Source organism: Lonchura striata, chromosome 35 (genome assembly GCF_050655825.1).
Source record: "Lonchura striata isolate lonStrDom1 chromosome 35, ASM5065582v1, whole genome shotgun sequence".
NCBI lineage: Eukaryota > Metazoa > Chordata > Aves > Passeriformes > Estrildidae > Lonchura > Lonchura striata.
The window spans coordinates 6431281-6456723 of record NC_140737.1 but is presented as its reverse complement, the minus strand read 5'-3'; the positions used below and the strand labels follow the sequence as shown (position 1 = coordinate 6456723).

Here is a 25443-nt window from a genome sequence, read left to right as displayed (position 1 = left end):
AGGCTCATATCTCAGCTGTGATTAAGGAGTTTAAAGAGGAGATGAGGGAGGAGATAAGGAAGGTTAATACAGCACCCGTGAGAGTCACAGGCCCCAGAATCAGCGCCCAACAATCCCCAGCTAGAGAGAGAGGGTACACCCCAAGGGCTAATCTGTGGTTCTTCCTGCGTGACCATGGGGAAGACATGGGGAGGTGGGATGGGAAACCCACTTCTGTCCTGGCAGCACGGGTCCATCAACTTAAGGAGGGAAACTCTAACCGGGGGAGTTCCACCAAAGTGAAGGTAGCCTCAACCTCCCGTGACCAAGCTTGTGGGTACGATCTGTCAGACCCCCTTGAAGGGACCTCTAGTATGTATGCCCAGGAAAGGAATGATAACCAGTGTTAGAGGGGCCCTGTCTCTAGCCAGGGAGAGGCACGGGAAAACCGGATCTTCTGGACAGTGTGGATCCGATGGCCTGGCACATCAGAGCCACAAAAATATGATGCTTTAGTTGATACTGGTGCACAGTATACTCTGATACCATTGGGACATGTGGGGGCAGAGCCTGTTTCCATTGCTGGTGTGACAGGGGGATCACAACAATTGACTCTGGTGGAAGCCGAGGTGAGCCTGACTGGGAAGGAGTGGAAGAAACATCCTATAGTGACTGGCCCAGATGCTCCGTGTATCCTAGGCATAGACTTCCTCCGGAACGGATATTACAAAGACCCAAAGGGACTCAGGTGGGCTTTTGGAATAGCTGCTGTAGAGGCAGAAGACATTAAGCAATTGAACACCTTGCCTGGACTGTCAGAAAACCCCTCTGCAGTAGGACTCCTAAGGGTGGAAGAACAACGCGTGCCAATTGCGACCTCGACAGTGCACCGCCAGCAGTATCGGACGGATTGAGATGCCGTGATCCCCATCCACAAAATGATTTGGGAGCTGGAGAGCCAAGGGGTGGTCAGTAAAACCCACTCACCCTTCAACAGCCCCATCTGGCCTGTGCGCAAATCTGACAAAGAATGGAGATTGACTGTAGACTATCGTGGCTTAAATGAAGTGACTCCACCGCTGAGTGCTGCTGTACCGGACATGCTGGAACTCCAGTACGAGCTGGAGTCCAAGGCAGCAAAGTGGTATGCCACCATTGATATTGCTAATGTGTTTTTCTCCATTCCTCTGGCAGCAGAATGCAGGCCTCAGTTTGCTTTCACCTGGAGGGGCGTGCAGTACACCTGGAACTGACTGCCCCAGGGGTGGAAACACAGCCCCACCATCTGCCATGGACTGATCCAGGATGCACTAGAAAAGGGTGAGGCTCCAGAACACCTGCAATACATTGATGACATCATTGTGTGGGGGACCACAGCGGCAGAAGTGTTTGAGAAAGGTGAGAGGATCATCCAGATACTACTAGAAGCTGGCTTCGTCATCAAGAAGAGCAAAGTCAAGGGACCTGCCCGAGAGATCCAGTTCCTGGGAGTGAAATGGCAAGACGGACGGCGCCAGATTCCCACTGAGGTCATCAACAAGATCACAGCTATGTCCCCACCAACCAGCAAAAAGGAAACACAAGCTTTCCTGGGTGCCATAGGTTTCTGGAGAATGCACATTCCCGAGTATAGCCAGATCGTGAGCCCTCTTTATCTGGTTACCCGAAAGAAGAATGATTTCCACTGGGGCCCTGAGCAGCAACAAGCCTTCACCCAGATCAAGCAGGAGATCGCTCATGCTGTAGCCCTTGGCCCGGTCAGGACGGGACCAGAGGTCAAGAATGTGCTCTACTCTGCAGCCGGGAACCATGGGTTGTCCTGGAGCCTTTGGCAGAAAGTCCCTGGGGAGACTCGAGGCTGACCACTGGGATTTTGGAGCCGAAGTTACAGAGGGTCTGAAGCCAACTACACTCCCAAAGAGAAGGAAATCTTGGCTGCCTTTGAAGGAGTTCAAGCCGCCTTGGAGGTAATTGGCACAGAAGCACAACTCCAACTGGCACCCTGACTACCGGTGCTGGGGTGGATGTTTAAAGGAAAGGTTCCTACTACCCACCATGCCACTGACGCCACATGGAGCAAATGGATTGCCCTCATCACTCAACGCGCCCGTATTGGAAACCTGAATCGCCCTGGGATTTTGGAGATAATTACGAACTGGCCAGAAGGTGAAAACTTTGGTCTCACTGATGATGAGGAGCAGGTACAAGTGGCAAGGGCTGAAGAAGCTCCACCATACAACCAACTACCAGCAGAGGAGACCTGCTACGCTCTTTTCACTGACTGTGGGAACTCAAAATGTCTCTCAGACATTTTTAGAGGTTCCAGGCCTTGGTCAGAAGCATTCTAGACCCTGGCAGACAATTGAAAAACAGCTGTGATTTTGAGTTTGAGCCATGGAATGAATTGCCAACTTTGGAGGTGGAACAAGCAGTCACAAAAGGTTAGATAGTATAGTAAAAGTAGTTACAAAGTAGAGGGGAAATTTTTTTAGTATTGTACAGGGGGGTTTTAACACATGTACAGGGGGGTTTTCACTTTGTACATGGGGGTCAGAAGTTCTAAGATGGAGGAAAGTGGGCTGATCCTGTTCTTCCTCCTTCTTTTTCCTTACCTCCATGTTCTTGGTGATGTTGGCACTCACAGATTGGTTTAGAGTAGAAAAACACTTGGCAATGTAGGTAGTAGGTATTGGGGAATAATTGTTAATATGTTATACGTAATATATCATATAAAAGATAGCAGCAGCCCTGGGCGGGGGGAGAGACGAAGAAGACAGCAGAGAGAGAGGATGTCAGTGTGTGTGTGTGCCTCTACCCAGGCCGCTGATCAAATAGCTGCAGTCCAAGAACATAATCTGTTAGAAAACTAGCAATAAACTGCCTTGAGACCGAACAGCTAAAGCCTGCGGAGTTTTTCTTTGGAAGCACGGGTTGGAGGAGGAATTTCACTACCACATGAGATCCCAGAGCAAGGCCGGGGTTCCCACAATTGGCGTCCCTGGGTGGGAATCCACAAAAAGAAGAAAAAGAAACATCAAGCAACCTCCAACCTTCATCGGCAGAAAAAGAAAGAAGAAAAAAAAAAAAAAAAAAAGAAGAGCAGTACACACACTCTCTGCAATTTCAAGAAGAGAGGGAGCGGAAAGCTCAAGATAAGAACCTGACCTTCACCAAGGCATTTCGTCTGGAGGACAGCCAGGAGGAGAGAAACCAGAAGCACGCCTGGGATTCCTCGCTTGTGGCCTGCTGGACAATGGACAGTGCCATCTCTGGACTGACTTCATGCCGACTCAGCTTTTGGTGAGTGGTCGAAATTAAGAGCATGGGGAGGGAAGGCATTTTCCCAAGGACACACCAAAGATTTTTTTTAGCCCTATAGGGCTAAACTTCTACCCATCAGGTAGAGACAGCCCAAATGAAATGAAAGCTTTGTTATTATAGGTACAGTGTAGTCACTCGCACACAGATGTATATTTTTTCTTGGGATTGAATTTTTGGCAAGGGATCGATAAGTAACTTTATTACTGAGCCACAAAAGGACAAAAAGATAAGACTTCCGCAAAACTTTTGCTTTTAACAAGGACAATATTATAGCCAGCTCTACGGCACGGCACGTCCAGCCGGACAGCTGGGGCTCCTATGGGAACACAAAAGGGGAAAATCGCCCAGCCAGCAGCTTGGGGCAGTTTTCCTCACCACAGATCCAGGGGAAGCAGGATTGCCTCCCGTGGACAATCAGGGGATGGTCTGTCATCATGCCCTGTGTCTCCGGGTTGCCACTGTTCCTCAGTTTCCCTCGAACCTCAATCCCTGAGCTCCTCCAATGCAAATCCCCCAGACAGAGAGATAAGCCAAGCACAGCCGCAGCCCCCGGTGGGGGAAGGGACCAAGCACTGCTCGAGTCCGAACCCGCGGCGGGAGGGGCAGCGGCGTCGACGTCTCCAGTGAGGGAGGGTGCAGAGGGAGTGCAGAGCAGAGAGGGAAGAGGAGGGGAGAGGAGAAATCTTTCATAGCTGCGCGGGTGGGGAATTCAAAACAGCCCACGGTGTAGGCGAGAGTTGGGGCAGCGGGAACAGCGCAGACACAGGGCGGCAGGGGCGCGGGTGCAGTGGCCAGGCGTCCCGAGCGTCCCGTGATGCGTTCGGTGTCGAGAATCCGTGAAGCCGCAGAAGCGGCCACCCAAAAGGCGGGGGGCAGCTCCCTGACCGCGGCAGCCAGACCCGCTGAGGAAATAGCAGAGGGACAGCGAGAGGCATCCTTCGCTGCAACTCAGGCGGTGGGCACGCGTGTGAAGGTTGAGCGGAGCCTGAGAGCCACGGGTGGAGGGGATTTTTCACATCTGGAACGCGTGGGACGGGTGCAGGCAGGGCGGGGCCGGTGCGCGCGGGCTGTCGGTGCTGGAACAGAGCCAGGAGAGGGGCAAAGCGAGATGGGAGACATCGGGGCCGAATTGGGAACAGGAGGGTGATTGTGTCAGCCCGGGGGGGGACGGCAGTGGCTCTGAACCAGGCGGTGCGAGCCGGAGTTAGGCGAAAGCACGGCCGGGACCAGAGCAGGAGCATCCACACCCCCAGGGTGACACAGGCTGGGACGGAGCGTGGCCAGGATGACTCAGGGCACGGGTCCGTCGCAGTTCCCATGGCAACAGCCAGCACAAACCCACAGCAACCCCTGTCAGTTTCAGACACGGCCAGAACAGAATAGTTATTGCAACAAGAATCAGTTACACATGGATCAGTTGTTAGAAGAAATGTTAGACTGAAAGTTTATCAGGAGTTAGTATGGGGTTTGCAAATGTAAATCAATTGTCAGAAGTGCAAATTAGAGAGCGGAGTGCACGGAGCGGTAGAGCGGGGTCTTTTGCATCTCGAGCGCGACACAGGCACAGACAGCGTCAGCGGCGGCGGCGGCCGCCAGCCAGCCAAGTGCCCACAGACTGCGCGGTGACCGCGGGGGGGAAACCCGAGCGCGGGACGCGGCGCGGGGCGCGGCGGCGGCGGGGAGCGGCGGTCGCGCGCTGAAGACGTCAGCAGGGCACTGAACCACGCTGGGAGCAGAGACAGCCACCGGGGCCGGGCGGGACGACCCGAGCGGGACCGGAGCAGTGCCAGGTCCGGTTGGGAGAGAGGATGGGGCATTCCCAAGCCCACGGCCAGGGCCGGGGCCGGCGCGGTGGGGCGCTGTCAGGGCCGGCGTTTCTTCTCTCGTTCCCATGGCGACACAGACAGAGACGGGTCTACCCAGGCTGTGCACGCGTTTGCGGGAGTTAAAGCGAACGCAGAAGTGTCTGAGGGACAGATTTCAGGCACGGGTCCAGCGCAGCTGACACTGGGCGTGAGCGGGGGCTGAGAGCAGGAGAGAGACACAGTCACCCCAGTGCAGGCAGAAGCGGGGTGTGACTGTGCCAGAACTGCTCCCCTCCACACCGCTCAGGCTGTGCAAGCGGGGACTGGGCAGAGCCAAGGCAGGGATTTCCTCGGTCACTGCCTCCCCACAGCAGAGCTGCGGTGTGACAGATGCCGAGGTTTTTTCCACTGCAGTGCACATCCAAACATTAACAACAAATACACGGCACAGCCCAGAAACCACAGCAGCCAAAGTAAATAACTTCTTGCAAGCATATCTATTGCACCAAATGTCCCACAGCAATGATGAGATGGAATTCCAACATTTACCCAAAAATAAGATACAGCTAAGTTGCCACTTAAAATCATAAGGGTCTCCTTCAAACGTCTCCAATGTTTCTAAATGCTAACCCCAGATTTTCAGAATTGATCAGCAGATGCACCCATCCGGTGTGATATTGTTTATAGAACACAATGTGAAAAAGAAATATCATAATGAGAATTGAGATAGAAAATTGAATAGCATGAAACTTTAGTAATTTATTATGTTAAGGTTTAAGTTAAGTTGTATTTTAACATTCTATTAATGATAGAATTGATTTTTATATAGTTTAATTTAAATTTAATTAAGTATTGTTTAATTAGAGTATATCACTTTAAGTTTATCTTAGTTCAGGCCCTGAAAAAGTTAAGTTTATAAGAGTTTAATTGATAATGGATTTATATATTGTTAATTTGATATATATATAGATTTCATAAAGTTAATATAATTTAGAGATTTTTTACCAGTATTTTTATATAGTAAGTTTAAGTAATGTTTAATTCAAAAATTATTTTAAGTTTTTCAAAGGTTAAGTTTGTTTAATTAACAAAGTTTAGTTGTTTTTCTTTAAGGATAATAAGGTTTTGACTGAAAGAGTTTATGAGATGATAATGAATATTAAGTTAAAGGAAAGACACAGTCTATCAGATCCTTAGTTTTATTTTAGTCTTTTCTGTTTTATTGTAAGCTTATCAGTGTATAAGAGTCTTGAAGGAATTTATTCTGAGTTTTTCTGAGATTGATTTCATTGCTTAATGATCACTTGTTTATTTTGTTATTTCTTTGTGTAATGATACAAAGGATGGTTGTTTCCAAATTCTTTCTTTTACGTTTAACTATTTAAGTGTTTTATAAATGTTATTGTTAAGAAATTTTATCATGTTATCAGGTGAAGCTCTGTGCTTTGTTTTTTCATAGTGAATTTTCGTATATTTTGTTGTTGTTTATGCAATCTCATCCACGTTACATGTCATTCTGAAGTCTCATTTTGGGTTTTAACTATGTCGTACATTTTTCTAGGTGAACTCTCTGGTTTGTTTTTATATCTCTTGTGAGTGGAATCATTGCATTTCTATTTTTTAACATTCTTGAATGTTTTTCAGAAGATCTCAGAGACAGATGCCTGAAGCATTCTGACAGCCTTTTGTTAATGTTAATCTTAGGGTTTCTTTCAATTGAAAAAACACCCTTTTCCTTCAAAGAAGTTTCAAGAAGAATGAATCCTTGTGTCGTTTGATCCATTTATCAGTTTGAACTTTGAGTGTTTATTTTATATCAAAATGTTATAATAAGTTGTTATGTTTTAGGTATCATATATGTAATGTTAGTATAAGCTTTGTTTAAGATAGTATGTTAAAGAGCATCACTCCAATTTAAAGTTTGGGTTTTAGCCAGGCCCTGATTTTAACTTGGACGGATGAGTTTGCCAGCAAAATTCAGAGGTTTTTGCACAAAAATGAATGTTAAATAGATCATTTTGATCCACCGATTCGATCCTAGAAATGTGACAGCTGACACAGCTTTGGGGTGAGACTTGTCAACCCGGCCCGGGAAGGGATGTCAAATTTCACTGGAAACAAATGTTTCAGCTGTTTGCAGACTCTGAACCACTGGCACAATGTTTCTGATAATTATGCTTTGTTCGATTTTATGTATGTTATTTAAAATCTTTCTTTTGAACTCTTTTGAATTGTTATTGATTTTGATAAGTTTTCTGCATTTTATTATTGAGGTATTTTGTCTTGTTCTATATTATGTTTTATATTTTAACCTTCTTGTTTCAAAAGAAAAGAAGAGAAAGAGAGAAAAAAGAAAAATGGTGTAAAGAGAAAAAAGAAAAGAAGTGAAGAAGTGCCTGAAATAAGGCTGGAATAAGCAATGAAAATTTTGTATATTTTAATCTTTTGAGATAATTCTTTTGTAGATTTGGTTTCGCTGATTGTCGAGGAAAATATGAGGAGAGTGCCAGACACTGGACGGATCAAATTGAAAAAATCAGTCAAGTTAATAACTTTGACCAAGGATCGTGGTAATGTTTTCATAGAAGTTTAAAGTAGGTATTTATTTTTAGCTTACAGGCCCTCAAAAAGTGTTCTTATAGATTTAGAGATAATGGCTCAGATTGTTGTTAAGGCAAACACCAGATTGCTGACAATGTCAGGCAGAGATTTCTTAATCATTCATTTACATTTAAAGAAAGAAAAAAATATTTTGAGTGGACAATCCAAAGTCACAAGATTTTTCAATCACGTTGTTAGAGTACCCAGAAGTTTGCACAGTTCATTTTTTAGCTCACAAAACGTTAAATGCAAAAATAAGTTTTAGAGAGAAATCAAAAATAAGTTAGGAATTAATAGAAAAGATGACAGTGTTTACTGATAGTTCAAGGAAAACTCACAAATCACATGGAAAATACCAAAGATAGAGAAATGGGAATCAGATGTAAAAAATGGTATAAAGTTCACCACAAATTGTAAAATTAGTAGCAATAGTCAGAGTTTTTCAGTTATTTCAGAAGCCATCAATCTGATCACAGATTCAGTGTATATTGCAAATGTGGCCAAACAATTAGAGGAATCACTTTTAAAACATATGGACAATGAAGTTTTATATTCATATCTATTATGCATGAAAATAATCCTAAAAGACAGAGAACATAAATATTTTGTTATGCACATCAGAATGCATTCTTCACTTCTGAGGTTTTTAGTGAAAGTAAATGTTCATGTAGATAGATTTATAGTGTCCATCTCACAAACACTGCCAGACATTTTTGAGCAAGAAAAATTGAGCCGTGCATTTTTTCACAAAAGTATACAAACATTGATGGAATCCTTTTGCTTTCTAAAGGTCAGACAAAGGATATCATCAGTGCTTGTCCGAGTGTCAGTTTGTACAGCATCCTGTATTTACAGGAGTGACCAATTCGGGAGGTTTGAAAAAGTCTTCAGCTGTGGCAAACTGATGTCACAAAAATATGCATCTTTTGAGAGGCTTGAAAACATTTGTGTTTCAGTTGATATGTTTTCACATTTATGTTTCAGTTCACACATTTCCAGGAGCAATTTTTGGATCATGTCATACAGGAGAAACTACAGAATATATCATACCTTGAAATCCATTTGGATGAACAGAAAAGGAGGAGGCAGGAGCAACATCTCACATGCAGTTGAACGAAGCTTTGTATGTGAATTGTCAGACATTTTACAAACAGTGCACGAGCAGAGCTAAGGGAAAATTCTTTAGTTTTGATCAAAAACCCAGAGTCAGAACAAATTGAAAGTTCATTTAGATTAATAACTTGGGGCAAGGGTTTCGTTTGTGTTTCTATAGAACGAGCACCCAAGTGGGTGTCAGCAAGGCACGTGAAACCTTATCGGGCACAGATGCCAGCGAACATGGACCAGAGAAGCAGAGAAGCAAGCACGCAGACAAAGATGGACAGCAACGCTGCAGACGTCTCGTCGGACAGCGATTGGCAACTCAGAGACTTGGGGTTTTTCTGGGGAATCAAATGTTGTTTGGATGCTGCTGCATTGCGGGGTTTCTCACAGAGGTTGGGGACATGGACATGGGGTTCAGACAGATAGTGTTCATGTGCTTCATTCCCTTACTTGTTGCCTTGGGCAATGGGACAGGCTTTCCCATGAGACAACCAAGGGAAAAGGTGTGGGAGACTTTGGCAAAGGTAGCGGGTCTGGACAGCATTTGCCTGACCCATTCAGAACTGGGGAAACAATTTTCAACATGCTTGGTGGGTGTGCCAGCAAAGGAATGACCAATTCCAGGGGACACCCCTCCAAAAGGTTCTGAAGTCCTTTTTGGATCCTGTGGAGGGGTGGCATGTTTGGACACAGTTCCTTCCTGTGGCTCACTTTGAACCTCCAGAGTCGGACATTTTTTGGGTCGACAAAAATGGAATTTGGTATCAAATTCAATCCATTAAGAGTGACAAAGATAGATAATCAGATAGTAGATATCATTCCAAATCAGTTCTTTTATAGAAATGCTTCATCCTGGTGCAGTTACACCAAAGTGACGAGCAAACTATCCCTTCAACACCCAGCCACTTTACCGAAGGGAGTGTTTTTTGATTTGCGGGGACAGAGTTTGGCCTGCTATCCCTGCAAAAGTCAAGGATGGTCCATGCAGCATTGAGGAACTTGAATTGATAACATCTGATTTGAGAACTTCAAAGGAGCAGACACACAGGAAAGAAAAAAGACTCTTTGAACAATATAGCCAAATTGTGATAATGATGTTTATACTTAGGACGAGGCTCGGAGAATTGCAGTTGCAATTTTCTCACCCCAAACAGCGTTAGGGGTGGCCTTGACACAATTGGACCATATAGCATGCTGGTTGAGTAAACACAGTTGTGCCATTTCGTCTGCACTGAGTGACATGTTAACAGATATCAGCAGTGCAAGACAAGCAGTGCTTCAGAACAGGGCAGCAGATGGTTATTGGCTGCTGTCACATGGGCACAGATGTGAAAAATTTGAGGGGACATGCTGCATGAACTTCTTTGATCATTCAAAATCTATTCATGAAAATATGAAACAGATGCAAGATAGTATCAGCGAATTGAGAAAAAAAAAAAAGAAATTTACAGGATTCTGGTGAGATTATTTAATTGGCTTTTTTAATCTTTCACCATTGTGGAAAAAACTTTTTAAAATAGTGTTTAATATTCTTATAGGGTTTATAATTCTACTTGTTCTGCCATGCATTTTCATGTGCATTCGAAGAGCCTTGAACAACATGGCAAAGCAGGTTTTTCTGGTTCAAACAGAGGGGAGATGTGGGAACTCAAAATGTCTCTCAGACATTTTTAGAGGTTCCAGGCCTTGGTCAGAAGCATTCTAGACCCTGGCAGACAATTGAAAAACAGCTGTGATTTTGAGTTTGAGCCATGGAATGAATTACCAATTTTGGAGGTGGAACAAGCAGTCACAAAAGGTTAGATAGTATAGTAAAAGTAGTTACAAAGTAGAGGGGAAATTTTTTTAGTATTGTACAGGGGGGTTTTAACACATGTACAGGGGGGTTTTCACTTTGTACATGGGGGTCAGAAGTTCTAAGATGGAGGAAAGTGGGCTGATCCTGTTCTTCCTCCTTCTTTTTCCTTACCTCCATGTTCTTGGTGATGTTGGCACTCACAGATTGGTTTAGAGTAGAAAAACACTTGGCAACGTAGGTAGTAGGTATTGGGGAATAATTGTAAACATGTTATACGTAATATATCATATAAAAGATAGCAGCAGCCCTGGGCTGGGGGAGAGACGAAGAAGACAGCAGATAGAGAGGGTGTCAGTGTGTGTGTGTGCCTCTACCCAGGCCGCTGATCAAATAGCCACAGTCCAAGAACATAATCTGTTAGATAACTAGCAATAAACTGCCTTGAGATCGAACAGCTAAAGCCTGTGGAGTTTTTCTTTGGAAGCACGGGTTGGAGGAGGAATTTCACTACCACATGAGACCCCAGAGCAAGGCCGGGGTTCTCACACCAACCAAGTTCCTTGCCCTGATCAAAACATCTGCCAATCAAGTTCTTCACCCTGAACCTGGCTGGTAAAGAAAAATATTATCAGTAAACATGGATGAAACTTTGCATAAGCTAATAGTATTCAAAATCCATGTTCTGTTCATATTATTATTTATTATACAAAGAAAAAACGGGAAAGAGGTTGGATTGAGGGTACACTCTCTTCCCCTCTGAGTCTGTTCTCATGTTTTACAATAAATCCTACAGCAGTACAATACAGCTGCCTAAAATATGGACACTGGAAACCACAGACAAAATTACAAATGATCACCTGCCTCATGGACAGTTCATATAAGGACTTGATTTGTTTACAAATTATTTCTCATGTTTACAAACAGTTTTTCTGTTTACAGACTGTTTTCTGGGAGTTTGGTTTTTGTCCATGGGATCAAGTGCTGAAAGGTTGTTTTTTTAAAATTGGGTTTTTCTCTAAGGGCTAAATGGTCTCAGGGTTAAGTAGCTTTCTGCTCTTAGAGATAAGTTCCATTTGTAACCAAGAAGCATTATGCCTGTGGCCTGAGTTCTCCGCTAACAGTTCCTGGAGGGGAATGCTGCAGCTCCAGTGTAAATTAGATGCACGCTGTCCTCTGTCCCCATGTTTGCAAAGGGCCCTTGCAGATGGGTGACAGAGAACAATACACAGAATTTGATACAGAAAAGAAGGGTGAGGTGTTACCATGATTGACAGGGGGAACTCTGCTTGGGCGGGGACTGTGCCTCACCTGCTGCTGTCAGCGCTGCCCGGGCCCCAGGGCTCAGAGCAGCATTCCTGCCCTGGCCCACACGTTCCTGGTCCGTGTCCCACAGCCGTGCTCAGGATGGCCACCATGTGGGACGTGTCCCGAGGAGGCCGTGCCAGCTTCTGTGGAGGCCCCGTGCCCTTCCCGCCGCGGCTGCGTCGGCAGCTGTGGGGGCTCCTGCTGCTCTGAGCCCGCAGAGCAGGGCAGCGTTTGCTGATGGGCTGAGCCCTTCCCAAAGTTCCTGTTGGGCTGTCTGGCACACCTGGGGCAAGGCATTCCTTCCACCCTGGGCCACTCTGGGGGGCTGGGGGTGGCCCCAGGGCAGGTGGCAGTGCGTGCAAGGGCCCTTTGTGACACGGTGCAGCATGGTCACCGTGGAATGGAACGGGACAGGGATTCCAAGGGCTCTTGGTGACACGGTGCAGCATGGTCACCGTGGAATGGAACGGGACAGGGGATCCAAGGGCCCTTGGTGACACGGTGCAGCATGGTCACCGTGGAATGGAACGGGGCAGGGATTCCAAGGGCCCTTTGTGACACGCTCTGGCAGAGGTGTTGGCAGTGACAAGGCCACGCCAGAGTGCTCGGTGCACACGACAAGAGAGGACGGGAGAGAGCGGTGCTGTGAGGAGCCCTCGCACAGCCACTCGTTCCTGGCTGACCCAGAGCTTTCCTGAGGTATTACTCCTGCAGGTGAGCTCGTGGCCAGACCAGAGCACTTGGTGACCCCTGGCCTGCCCGAGGAATCTCTTCTGCAGCTGCCCTCGAGGGCAGACCGTGGCATTTGCTTTGCACCTTCCCTGACAAGAGTCTCCTGTCCTTGTAGCTGGAGCCCCCAAGAGCAGAGTGCAGGACTTGCTGTCCTGTAGCCTTGCCAACACTTCACTCTTGCAGTTGCCCTCAAGGCACGACTGCAGCACTTGCTGACTCGGACCTTTTCCTTTTCACCTTCTGCAAGTAGCCATGAATCCAGGCAGTGACGTAGAGCACAGACCTGCAAGCGTGCCCAAGCTGGCCTGGGGGAAGGAGGAGAAAGAAGGCCCTGGAGCTGCCCCAGCACAGCAGCCTGAAGAGGTGGAGCAGTTCCAGCCACAGCCGAAGGGTGAGTGACAGAGCTGGGCCACAGGGCTGGTGCCTGCAGCCAGCTTGGCCCCATCCCATCCCATCCCATCCCATCCCATCCCATCCCATCCCATCCCATCCCATCCCATCCCATCCCATCCCATCCCATCCCATCCCCTGGGGCCATGCCCATGGACAGGATGGAATAGGGGCCAGGCAGACACCCCACAGCCGTGCTCCGTGCCCTGGGCCGGCGCGGGGCTGTCCCTGCCTGGGCAGCGCAGGGCTGGGCTGTGTTCTCCGGCCTCTCCCACAGCCCCTCAGCTCGGGCTGCGCTCGCTCTTTGCCAGGTGCAGCCGTGCAGCGCACACGAGAGCAGGAACGCACCCGTGGCCGCTTCCGCAGAACAGCGCAGGTACCTGCAGCCATCCCCACCTGGGCTGGGCCTGCTGGCACTGCTCAGCCCAGCGCTGTGCTCGGAGCACTCCATGCAGCATCCCGGGCTTCTTGCCCTTCTGCTGCAGATGATTTGCAAATTCATGAAGAGGATTCGGGAAGAAGAGAGCAGCGCCATGGGCACCGTGCTCAGAGCGTACTCTCCCATCTTCAAAACCAAGAGCAGCGCTGCCCTGCTGGATATGCTTGTGGAGGAGGGTCCTTCCAGCCCAAAGCAAGTGAGCAGCCTGTGGCCTGGCTTTTCTCCTCCCAGCAATTGCTTGGCCTCCCAAGCCACGCCTGCTGCTCCCTGGGAGCCTTTGAGGCCATGGCAGTGTGGTGGCAAGGGAAGTGCTTCTCTGGGGCAGCCGGGCACATTCCTTCCTCCGGCAGCTTTCCAAGTCTCCCCTGCCTTCTCCAGGTGCCCGCCATGGTGAGGTTCATCCACCAGTGGCTCGTGGCCAATGAGTTTCCTGAGTACAATCTGTACAGGCCCCTTCTGGATCTGACAGAGGCACAGCCCTCTGACGTGGTGATGGCTCTCCTGCGTGTGGCCCCATTGTGTGACAGGTACGGGGCCCACCTGCCCAGAGGGCTCAGGGCTCAGCAGCCCTTCCCCCTGTGCAGCCTGTCCCAAGTGTCTGACAAACAGAGAATTCCAGGGCCCTCTGGCTGCTCCCTTTGCCAGCCCTGGCCCCTGCCAGCCCCCCAGCGTGCTGCCATGCTTCCCCCCTGCCCCTCAGGGCCCAGTCCCCTCAGGGCTGGGCTGCCTGTGTGCTGCTGGTGAGGGGCAGTGGGCAGAGGCAGGGCTGGCAGAGCAGCTCAGCTCCCCGCTGCCGCCCAGGCCACGCTGCTGTGTCCCAGACTCCTCTGAGACAGAGCTCTGACCCCACAGAGCTGCTCTGGCCATGTGGAAGAGCATCATGTGCTCGCTGAGGACTGCAGAGCCGGCCATGCTCGTGCTTCTGGATGTGCTGGGGAGCTGGCCAGAGCACAGCACGTGCACCTCCGATGGGGACCACACGGCTGTCCTTGCCCTGGCTGTGAGTTTCTGACTCTGCTGGCCCCAAGGCCACCTCTCCAGCAGCTCTCCATCCTCCCTCCCCCACGGCGTCTCCCTGCCTCAGGCGCTGGGCTGAAACCTGGCCTCGGGGCAGCTCCAGGGCCACCAGGCCCGGTGCTCCCCCTGCGTCTCTCCGGGCCTCTCCCTCCCATGCTCGGGCCCTGCCACACGAACACCTCGGCACTGAGCGCTGTCTCGGGCTGCTCTGTCCTTTGCAGGCAACCGTGGTGATGTGGAAGATTCTCCAGCTGCCCTGTGTGCCACACGTAGTCACCGTGTGTTTCCCCGGCCTCTTTGTGCATCTGCTCTTCCAAGTGCTCTTCAGCACTCTGGATGTGCCAGAGGAGGTCGATAGCTTCTGGAAGGGATGCCAGCAGCAACACGGCCTTGCCACCAGCCCCAGCAGGTGCTCCATGCCAGTCCTCCTGTCCCTGCCATGTGCCCAGGGCAGGGCCAGTGCTCCCAGCGTGACCTGGGCTTTGCTCTGTGCACAGCTTTGCAGAGCAGACCCTGAAGGCCCTGCTCTGCCAACTTCACTATGAGGATGTGGTGGTGGCCGTGGAAGACAAGCGTGGCTGGGACACACTGCTCTGTGCTGACACCCACCACTGTGCTGTGGGCGTGCTGGCCAGGTGAGACCCCCTGCTCCCCAGCTGTCCCCGGCATGTGTGCCCTGTGCCCGAGGTGCCCCACACAGTCCCCGTGGCCGTGGGCCAGAAGGCCTTGTCACCAAGGGACGGCCAAGGAGGCTGCAAAAGGCTGGGAGAGGAGCGTGCCCAAGAGCAGCAACCACCCAGAGGGCTCAGCTGCCCCTTGCAGGGTGGTGGAGAAAAGCCAGAGCTCTGTGAGGCAGTCCTGGGAGAGGTTTGCCTCTGCTGGCTCAGGGCTTTGGCTCCTGTTTCCTCCTGTCAGAGAAATGCACCGCGCATCCGAAGCCGCGTGTTCCGGGATTGCGTTCCACCTGCTCGGGCTGCTCAGCAAGGACACGCCGTGCCGGGATTTGGCCGCCCTGGCGTTCCTTGTGGAGGTGAGCCTGAAGGCCGGCGCTGCCTCGCTGAGCTGCCTCCCGGCTCTCTGCCCTCTCTTGGCCGCAGTGCCTGGGACGGAGCCCGCGCCCTGTGCTGCTGCCTGGGCCCGGCCCTGGGCGGTTCTGGGCTCCCGCCGGCCGCTCCCCCGTCACCGGCCTGTGCCTTTCAGATCCTGGAGCACCTGAACTTGAGTGAGCGCCGTGACAGCGTCCTGCAGTTCCTGTCCAAGCACCTGCAGAGCGAGTGCAGGGGGAGGCGTCGCTTGGCACTCCGAGGCCTCGTGGCGCTCGGCACCACCAGTGTCTCGGTGAGAAGAGCGCAGGGGCTGAAGCCGTGCTGCCAGCGTGGGGCTGGGGAAGGCAGTCCCTGGGGCTTGGCTGGCCTTGGGGCACTGGGGCAGCTGCTGCCAGCTCTCCTGCCTCCTGCTGCAGCTGCCCCAGGGCTTTGGCACAGGCCTTGGGCCCCTGGGCCCTGTGCCAGCAGGATGGTGTTTCACACACTTGTGTTCCACAAGTAGATGGCCATAAGGATGTGGAGCCTGCATGAAAGGCTCGTGGAGCTCCTGCACGAAGATGACAGCACCATGCTCAGGATGACCACGGTTCTCCTCAGGGGTTTGTTCCTGTGCAATGGTGCCCCAATAACCAGCGCCCTTGCCCTGCAGCTGGCTGAGGCGCTCCTGCCACTCTTTGACAACGTAAGGCTCTGCGCCTCCAGCCACGGCCAGCGGGTGCTGCCCGCACACTTTGTGCCCTGTGCACTCACAGGCTGTGCCCAGGTGGGCCTGAAGCAGCTGATGCTGAGGTCTTTCTTCCTTCCTTTCATACAGGAGGACAGCCAGGTGCAGTTGTGCTCCCTCTTTATCTTCCGGGAGATGCTGGATTTTTTTCCAGAAGAGGAGAGAAAGGTCCTGAAGGCACACGTGCGCCAGAGCCTGCTGCCCCTCTCCTTGCACTGCCACGATGAGAACCAGCGAGTGGCAGAGGTGAGGACTCGGCAGCTGCCGCTGGCCCCTGGCAGGGGCTGGGCTGTCCCTGCCCTGGCGCCTCGCAGGCTGCAGCTCCTGCTGGCCTTGGCACAGGGACGGGGTCCTGCGCCCTGGGCTGTGGGGCCATCTCCGCGTCTCTGCTGCTCTCCAGGCTTCTCAGGAAACGCTGCTCTGTGCGGCCGAGTTCCTCAAGAGGAGGGATCTTGGAGAGCTGGTGCAGAACCAGAAGCTGTGGAAGTTCACCGAGTGCCTGGTAAGGAGGGCCGGGAAGCCGCTGCCCCAGCCTGGAGCAGCCCCTGAGCGCGGTGCTCGGTGTGCGGGCTGGCAGCTGTGTCCCTGCCCGCTGCTGCAGCCCGAGGCCGCGCGGGCTCTGCTCCAGGCTCCTGCGGCCCGAGCCGGGTGCCCATGGAGCCCCGGCCCGGGGGGCTGCGGGGCCAACCCTTCCCTCCTGCCGCTCTCTGCAGCTGGCAGAGGACAGCAGCAGCGTGGCCGAGCACCTGCGCCGGGCCCTGCCCTACCTGCAGAGCCCACAGGAGCCCCTGCGAGAGGCGGCCGTCAGGTTCATGGGTGAGCCACGAGCCGGGCCAGGAGGGCGTGTGGGCACAGGGCTGGCGGCGCCGCTGGCAGGGAGCTGTGCCCTGGGCCTGACAGGCTCTGTGTTCCCAGGGACGGCCGGGCGGCACCTGAGGGGGAGGAAGGAAGAGCTCCAGCTCCTCTCTGAGGGTGAGCGAGGGCAGCGGGCTGCCAGCGGGGGCTGCCGGGGGAGCTGCGAGCCCTGCCCCGGCTGTGGAGGGCTCTGCTCCCTGTGCGGACCAGGGCCGGCGTGGGCAGAGCACACAGAGCTTTCAGGGCACCTGGGGGATTCGTGGCCAGCAGCTTCAGGCTGATCCGGCTGGTCCCTGTTCCCTGCTGGCCATGGCCAGAGCCGGCTGGGATGGCCCTGGCACAGAGTCCCCTCGGGTCCCCTCAGATGTGGGAACTGACCATGGCTCTGTTCCTCTCTCTTTCAGCCCTTGAAGGCATGGAAAATGGCAACAGCGTCGCTGTCACAAGCCTGGCAGTTCAAACTTTGCACATCCTCCAGGAAGCAGAGAGAGCTCCATATTCCCTCTTTGACAACCTGCAGGTTCGGCTCTGCAGGGCATGGAGGAGACGGCCTCGTCTGTCGGGGCTCGGCTGGCTGCGCTGCTGGAGCTCTGCAGAGAGCTGATCCCAGAGGCTCTGTCTGCTGGGGCCACCTGAGCCAGCAGGAATGTTTTGTTTCTTTAAGAGTGTTCTTTGCTTTCTTTTCTTTCTCTTTGTTTTCCTTTAGCATATAAATATAGGATGTGTTGCTATAGACAGACTCCCAGGATCTTTCTTTGGCTGCCCAGGCTCTGCAGGGCCAAGGGGAAGAGGGAGAAAAGGGTTCCTGGGCTCAGCAAGCTGCTCAGGCTTGCAGGGTTGCAGGGAAAATGGCCAGAAGCCCCTTGGCCTTTGGTGGTTCTGCCAAAGCCTCTGTGCTGCCCACAGAGCAGATGGGCAGGGGCTGGAGCTGTGGGGATCTCTGTGATAGCGGTGCCTGGAGATGGCCACAAGCCCTGTCCCAGGCAGGAAGCGCCATCCGTGTCCTCCTGCCCGTGTGCTGCTGGCTGGATTGCTGAGGGCTCCCAGGTGCCTCTTGGTGGGGCTCCTCTGGAGCTCCTGTGGGGCTGCGGCGCTGCTGCCGGGCAGGTTGGCCGGGCTGGGGAGACCCTGAGGGGACGGGGCCACGAAGGGATGAGGGGCTGTGGAAGCCCTGACAGGACAAGGCAGTGGGAAGGCACGTGGGGGACGTGTGAGGGAGTGGGTAACGTTGGCTCGGGGAGGAATTTGGGTTGGAGCCAAAGAGACCACTCACCCCGATGTTCGTGAGGCAAACAGAGCACGTTTATTCTCAAGCCCTTCCTTCTAAAGGGCCTTTGAAAACCCAGTCTGGATTATTTCAGTGCTCTGATCTCTGTGCCCCTTCAGATTCTGGCCTGGGCAATGCCTGCAGCCTTGGGAGAGATGTGATGGGCCAGGCCCCTGTCAGTCAAAGCAGGGCTGGTACATTCACCCCGTACAAGCCAGCCTGCACGGGGACACGGCAACAGAGTGCGAGGCACAGCTCCGGGAGCTCCCCGTGAACCTCAGCTCTGGGACCACTGTCTGCCCCAAGCTTCAGGGGCTGCAGTGGGAGCCCGGCTGGGCTCTGCCCTGGGGCCATCCTGCAGGGACAGCTGCAAACAGGGAGCATTCCCTGCCACAAAGAGCCAAGGCAGGGCTGCAGGGCAGCTGCTCCAGCCCCGACTGCACTGCTGAGTGCTGTGCTCTGGGGCTGGGGCTCCCCGCACAGGGGACTGCACTGGTGTGCCAGAGGAGACACAGAAGCTGCAGCTTCAGCATAACTGAGGTGGGTGCATGGGCTGGGAAGAGTGGGGAGGCTCCAGGGGATTCACAGAGCTCCTCCTGCTGCAAGGACGAGGAAAAGGGAGCAGGAACTCAGCAGTGAGGAGAGCTGGGGGCTGGAGAGCAGCTCTGAATGACACTAAAATCCCACCGGACCTCTGAGACATTGCTGCTCCGCAGCCAGTGACAGGATGAGTCCCTAACCCTGGGGCTCAGCCTTCCTCATGGTGAGGGGCACCACGGAAGGCAACAGTGTGATGGAGACTGGAATGGGCTGGGAACTCACTGTGGGAAAAGAGGGAGCAGTTGGGAAGTAAAAGGCAGGTGGGGGAGAGAACAGTTCAGAGAAGGGCTGAGCTGCTGTTTGAGCAAGCTGCAAAAAGTCATTTGGGGTCATCCCAGATTGATTTAATTTCAGAAGTTATTGAAAAAGTTTATTTTTTGGGTGGCTGCATGTTTTCTCTTGGAGGTGTGCACTCTGCAGACTTGACCAGTGTTGCTGAAATGCTCAAGCCAGTCTGTGCTGCAGGGCACCCCATTTCTCCTTTGGCTGATTGCAGCCCAGTGCTGAGCTCCAGCAGGGCCCTGGCAGAGCCCAGAGCAGCCTCAGCACCTGCAGAGCCCGGCTGCAAGGAGAGAAACCAGAAAGCCCCGTCAGCTGAAGGCTCCTGTCCCCTTGTCCCAGCTGCCCGCGGTGCCCAGGCCATGCTGGCCGTGCCAGAGCTGTGCCCAGAGTTGCCCATCACTGCTGCCTTTGGGAGCAGAGCAGGAGGGCAGGACATGTGCCCAGCCTGCAGCCAGCCACGGCACCTCCAGCCCTCAGCAGCTGCCCAGAGCAGGACGCTCCTGTGCTCGCTGCCATCTCCCCAGAGCTCTGATCCCACCATCCCCAGCAGACAGGACCCACCTCACACCATCCCCTGTTGGATGAAAAATAGTAGTTGGGCTTGGTCTTCCTCTGGGAATTCAGCAGAGAAGAAGCTGCTCCTCTGGGAATCCAGTGAAGGGGCTGCCAGTGTTTCAAAAATGCTGATTTTATGCAGGTAGGGGTGCTTGGCTCCTCCCTCTGGGTGGAGCATCTCACCATGGGATGATGTAACTTTACCAGTCATGCAGTGAGTCATTCAATGGTCCATGAACAGAAGATATCTCCCCAGAGGGAGACATTGTTCTTGGAAGAGATAAGAAAACTGCCCAACCTCCAACAGACGGCAGATAGAATACATGCTGATCTTACAAGCCAGGACACCCCACATCCCCACATCCCCATTGTCCCCAATGTCCCCCTGATGTCCCCAATGTCCCCACACCCCATGACGCCCTGTCCCACCCTGCAGTGTCCCTGTTGGTGTCCACACGGACGCCGCAGACGCGGGCGCTGCTGGGGGCGCCGGGGCGGCTGCACTGCCCCTTCGCACCCCTGGCCGGGCCCTTCGTGCTGCAGCAGCTGCGGCACCGCCACGGCGCCGCGCGGCGCCTGCTGGCCTTCGACTCGGCCGCCGCCCGCCGCACCGAGGCCGCGCCGGGGGTGCTGCTGTTCCTGGGGGGCCACGGGAGCCCCCCCGGCACCGCGCAGGGGAGGGAGGGGCTGCGGGGACAGCGGGGGGCGCCACCGAGCGGGCGGGGGGGGGGGGGGGGTCGGGTCCTCCTGTCCGCCAGGGGGCGCTGCTGGGAGTGGGCGGCCTCAGTCCTCCTGGCCACTAGGGGGCGCCAATGGACAGCCGTGGTCCTCATGGCCACCAGGGGGCGCTGCAGGCATGGAACTGCTTTGGTCCTCCTGGCCACCAGGGGGCGCTTGCAGGCATGGAACTGCTTTGGTCCTCCCAGCCGCTAGGGGGCGCCACTGGCAGTGGATGGTTTTGGCCCTCCCGGCCACCAGGGGGCGCCACTGGCATGGGACAGCCTTGAACCTGCTGGCCACTAGGGGGCGCTGTGGGCATTGAATGGTTTTTTGGAAGGTTTTGGGAGCATTTTTGGGGCTTTTTGGGAGGTCCTGGAGGGGTTTGGTGGGTGATTTCTGGGGGTTTTGAGGGCATTTTTTGCGTTTTTTTGGGGGAGTTTTGGGGGTGATTTCTGGCGACTTTTTTAATGTGTTTCTGGAAGGGTTTAGGGGGCAATTTTTGAGGGGTTTTGGGAGTATTTTTTGGGGTTTTTTTGGGGGGGTTCTGGTGGGATTTTGGGCACAGACCAGCCACGGTCCTCCCAGCCGCCGGGGGGCGCCACTGAGGCCGAACGTTTCCTCGGTCCTCCCAGCCGCCGGGGGGCGCCAGGGAGGTGTCGCTGCAGCTGCCGCCGCTCTCGGGGTCGGACGACGGCGCCTTCGTCTGCTCCGTGAGCGCGCCCCAGGGCAGGTGCAGCAGGTGCTGCGGCTGCGCCTGATTGGTCAGTGCCGGGAATGGGCGGGGCCGGGGCTCCCAGGGGCTCCCAGTATGTCCCAGTCCCTCCCAGTATGTCCCAGTTCCCTCCGAGTCCCTCCCAGTCCCTCCCAGTTCCTTCCCAATCCATTCCCAGTCTCTCCCAGTCCCTCCCAGTTTCCCCCAGTCCCTCCCAGTATCCCCAGCTCACTGTCCCGTGTCCCAGCCCCTCCCCGGGTGTCCCTGCTGCCGTCCCGGCTGTCCCCGGGGCTCCCGGCCGAGCTGTGCTGCGACGCCGTCGGCTTCTTCCCGCTGGATGTGGAGATCCGCTGGGAGCGCCGTGCCCGCGGCCACGCCCAGCCACGCCTGGAGGACACCTCGGGGGACACTTTGGGGGACACTTTGGGGGACACCCCGGTGACCACCCTGGGGCCCAGCTGGAGCTCCGGGCACCAGCGCATGGCCGACGGCACCTTCAGCCGCAGCGCGGGGCTGCGCGTGGCTGCGGCGGTGCCAGGGGACAGCTACAGCTGCCTGGTGACACACGCGGCATGGGACACCCCACACCGGGTCACCGTGGTGGTGGCAGGTGAGGGACACCTGGGGACACGCCTGGGGACATCAGGGATGGGGTCTGGGGATGCCTGGGGACATCTAGGACAGGGTTTGGGCACAGCTGGGGATATTGGGGACATCTGGGGACATCAAGGACAGGGTTTGTGGACACCTGAGGACATCAGGGATGGAGTTTGGGAGACTTGAAAACATCAGGGATGCGGTTGGGGACAACTGGGGACATCAGGGATGGGGTGTGGAGGGTCTTGGGACACCAGAACTGGAGCTGGGGACACCTGGGATGGAGTTGGGGACACAGGAGCAAGGCTGGGGACACCTGCAGCTGGGTTTGGAGGGTCTTGGATACCAGGACTGGGGCTGGGGACACCTGGGATGGGGTTGGGGACATCAGGAATGGTGTTGGGGACACTGAGGATAGAGTTGGGAACACCAGGATGGGGTTGGGGACATCAGGAGTGGGCTTGGGGACATTTGGGGACATTGGGAACGGGGTTTGGAGGGTCTCGGGACACCAGGGATGCCTGGGGACACTGGGGACAGGGTTGGAGACACCTGGGAAGGGTTTGAGGATATTTGGGACAGGGTTGGGGGCACTTGGGATGGGGTTGGGGATACTGGGGACAGGGTTGGGGACACAGGGATGGAGATGGGGACAGCTGGGATGGGGTTGGGGACACCGGGGATGGGGTTGGGGACACTGGGGACAGGACTGGGATCTCCTAAGGGACATCAGGAGCAGAGCTGGGGACATTGGGGGGTGGCCGGTGCCACCAGGACGGGCTCAGTGCCACCTGGGGGTGTCGGTGATGCGTCCCCAATGTCCCCACAGGTGCCACCGGGCCCAGCGTGGAGGACATGGTGGGGATGGCCCTGGTGGCCTTCGTCATCGGGGCGCTCAGCCTGCGCCTGTGGCCCTCAGCGGGGAGGTGACACCGGTGTCCCCAATGTCCCCAGTGTCCCACTTCATCTCCGTGTCCCCAGTGTCCCAATGTGTCCCCTCCTCTCTCACTCCAGGGGGGCTCTTCATGTGACAGCTCTGATGTCCCCAAACCCCCAAAAATGTCCCCAACCACCCCCCCACCCAAAATGTCCCCAACCACAAATGTCTCCAAGCTCCCCAAACTTCCCCAGTGTCACCAAATGTCCCCAGTGTCACCAAATATTTCCAAAATAAACGGGGGTTGACATCCACCCCCCAAACCGAAGTGTCCTGAGTGGGGATTTGGAACATTTGGAGACATTTGGGGACATTGGGGACACCGGTGGGGTTGGTGGCACTGGAGGAGTTTGTTCCGTTTTGGATTTTAAGGTTCTTTTTTAAAGCATTGATTAAAAAACCCAAAGCACAAATTTAAAGTCATTAAAGAACCAATTACCCAGCTCCAATTGTTCATTGGATTTTTTTTTAAAAAGCAATTTTAGAAAAGTTTCGTTTCCCATTTTATCGACTTCTCATCAAATCTTCACTTTTGTCACGGGAGAGAGAGGGGCAAAAAAAGGAGGAAAAAATGGGGGAAAAAAAAGTGACAAAAAAAGGGGGAAAAAAATGGGGGAGGAAAGGAAAAAAAAGGAGTTTCCTCCCCCCGGGTTCCTTCATCTCCCCACCTCCAATTCAATAACAGTGAGTTATCAATAATCAACAGCAGTTACTTATCAATAATCAACAGCAGTGAGTTATCAATAATCAATAGCAGTGAGTTATCAATGACCAATAGCAGATTATCAATAATCAATAGCAGATTATCAATAATAAATAGCAGTGAATTATCAATAGTCAATAGCAAATTATCAATAATCAATAGTGAGTTATCAATAATCAATAGCAGATTATCAATAATAGTAAGTTATCAATGATCAGTAGCAGGGAGTTATCAATAATCAATAGCAGAGAGTTATCAACAATCAATAGCAGATTATCAATAATCAATAGCAGAGAGTTATCAATAATCCGAAGCAGTGAGTCATCAATAATCAATAGGAGGGAGTTATCAATAATCAATAGCAGGGACTTATCAATAATCAATAGCAGGGAGTTACCAATGAGCAATAGCAACAAGTTATCAATAACCAATAGCAGTGAATCATCAATAATCAGTACCAGTGAGTTATCAATAATCAATATCTGCGCATCATTCAATCGGCATTTTTCACAATATTACAAATAAATCAATCCAATATTAATTATTGATTATTGATTATTGATACTTGATTATTACTAACCATTACAAATAAATTTATCCGATATCAACTATTGATTATTAATGAATCAATATTGCAGAGAAATAAATTCAGTACTAATTATTAATTCTTTATTATTACTAGCATTGCAAAGAAATAGACCCAATATCAACTATTGATTATTAATTAATCAACACTAAAAAGAAATTGATCTATTATCAATTATCAAGGATTAATTAATCAATATTACAAAGAAATCTATCCAATATAAATTATTAATTATTGATTATTAAGAATCAATATTACACGTAAATTAATCCTATGTTATTATTTATTTATTATTAATCAATATTACAAGGAAATCAATCCTATATTATTAATTATTATTAATATTACAAAGTAACAAATCCAATAGTGTTAATCAATGTTAAAAATAAAATAATCCAATATAAATTCTAAATTATTAATCAATATCACAAAGGAATCTATCTATGTTATTAGATATTAGTAATTATTAATTATTAATCACTCGATATTACAGAAACTTTTATCCACTCATTATTATTTAATATTAATCAATGCTACAGAAAAATCAATCCTATGTCAATTATTTATTATTAATTAATCAATATCACAAATTAATAGTTCCAGTATTAGTTATTAATTATTGATTATTGAACAATGTCACACAGGAATCGATCCAGCATTAGTTATTGATTATTGATTATTGATCAGTATCACACAGGAATCGATCCAAAGCTCGTTCCCGTGTAACGTTTCCCGCTCGCGGCGAGCTCTGAAAGCGCCGATCGCGCGTCTGTAAAATCACAAACCAATCACTGATTACACAAGTTAATTAGTAATTAATTAATTATTACACAAGTTAGTAATAAATTAATAGCTAAACAAGTTAATTAGTAATAAATTAATAATTATAATAGCGATAAAATTGGAGCAATAAAAATGTGGACAATGAGGGTCAGGACACCACAAGAAGATAAAAAATGAAGAATTTTGGACATCTGGGAGTTTTGGGCACTGTGAAAACACCAGTCAGTTGTTCTTGAAATTTTAAAAAATTATTAGAAATAAAATAGTTATTAAAAAAGAAAATAAAATATTAAAATAATAAAAAATAAAATTAAAATAAAAAATAAAATCAGAGTAATCAAAATCTGGACAATGACATTTAGGCCACCACGAGGTGATAAAAAGAAAAAAATTTTGGATGCCCGGATGTTTTTGGGCACCATGAAAAATACCAGTTCTGCTTCTTTAAAATCTTTTAAAAATTACTGATTCAAACAAGTTAATTATTAATAGAGTAAGTATAAAAATAGCAATAAAATAGGATTAATAAAAATTTGGACAATGAGAGTCAGAGCACCACGAGATGATAAAAAATGAAGAATTTCA

At 51.5% G+C, this 25443-nt stretch overlaps 1 protein-coding gene across 1 annotated transcript; it reads left to right on the top strand.

Annotated features, from left to right (window-relative positions):
• Positions 1–5191: 5191 nt before the first annotated feature.
• LOC146764319 (tapasin-like) lies at positions 5192–22779 on the top strand. The gene is made up of 5 exons (XM_085565000.1): positions 5192–5264; positions 20257–20447; positions 21173–21250; positions 21556–21862; positions 22679–22779. Exons 1-5 carry the CDS (start codon positions 5192–5194, stop codon positions 22777–22779), a joined length of 750 nt encoding a protein of 249 aa, XP_085421126.1.
• The last annotated feature ends 2664 nt before the right edge of the window (positions 22780–25443 follow it).

Coding starts and splice junctions, on each gene's coding strand:
- LOC146764319 (XM_085565000.1), top strand. CDS start 5,192: ATGGCGACACAGACAGAGACGGGTCTACCCAGGCTGTGCACGCGTTTG. Junction 5,265..20,256: donor GTTAAAGCGAACGCAGAAGT/GTCTGAGGGACA, acceptor CCCACCCTGCAG/TGTCCCTGTTGGTGTCCACA. Junction 21,251..21,555: donor ACGGCGCCTTCGTCTGCTCC/GTGAGCGCGCCC, acceptor CTCCCGGCCGAG/CTGTGCTGCGACGCCGTCGG.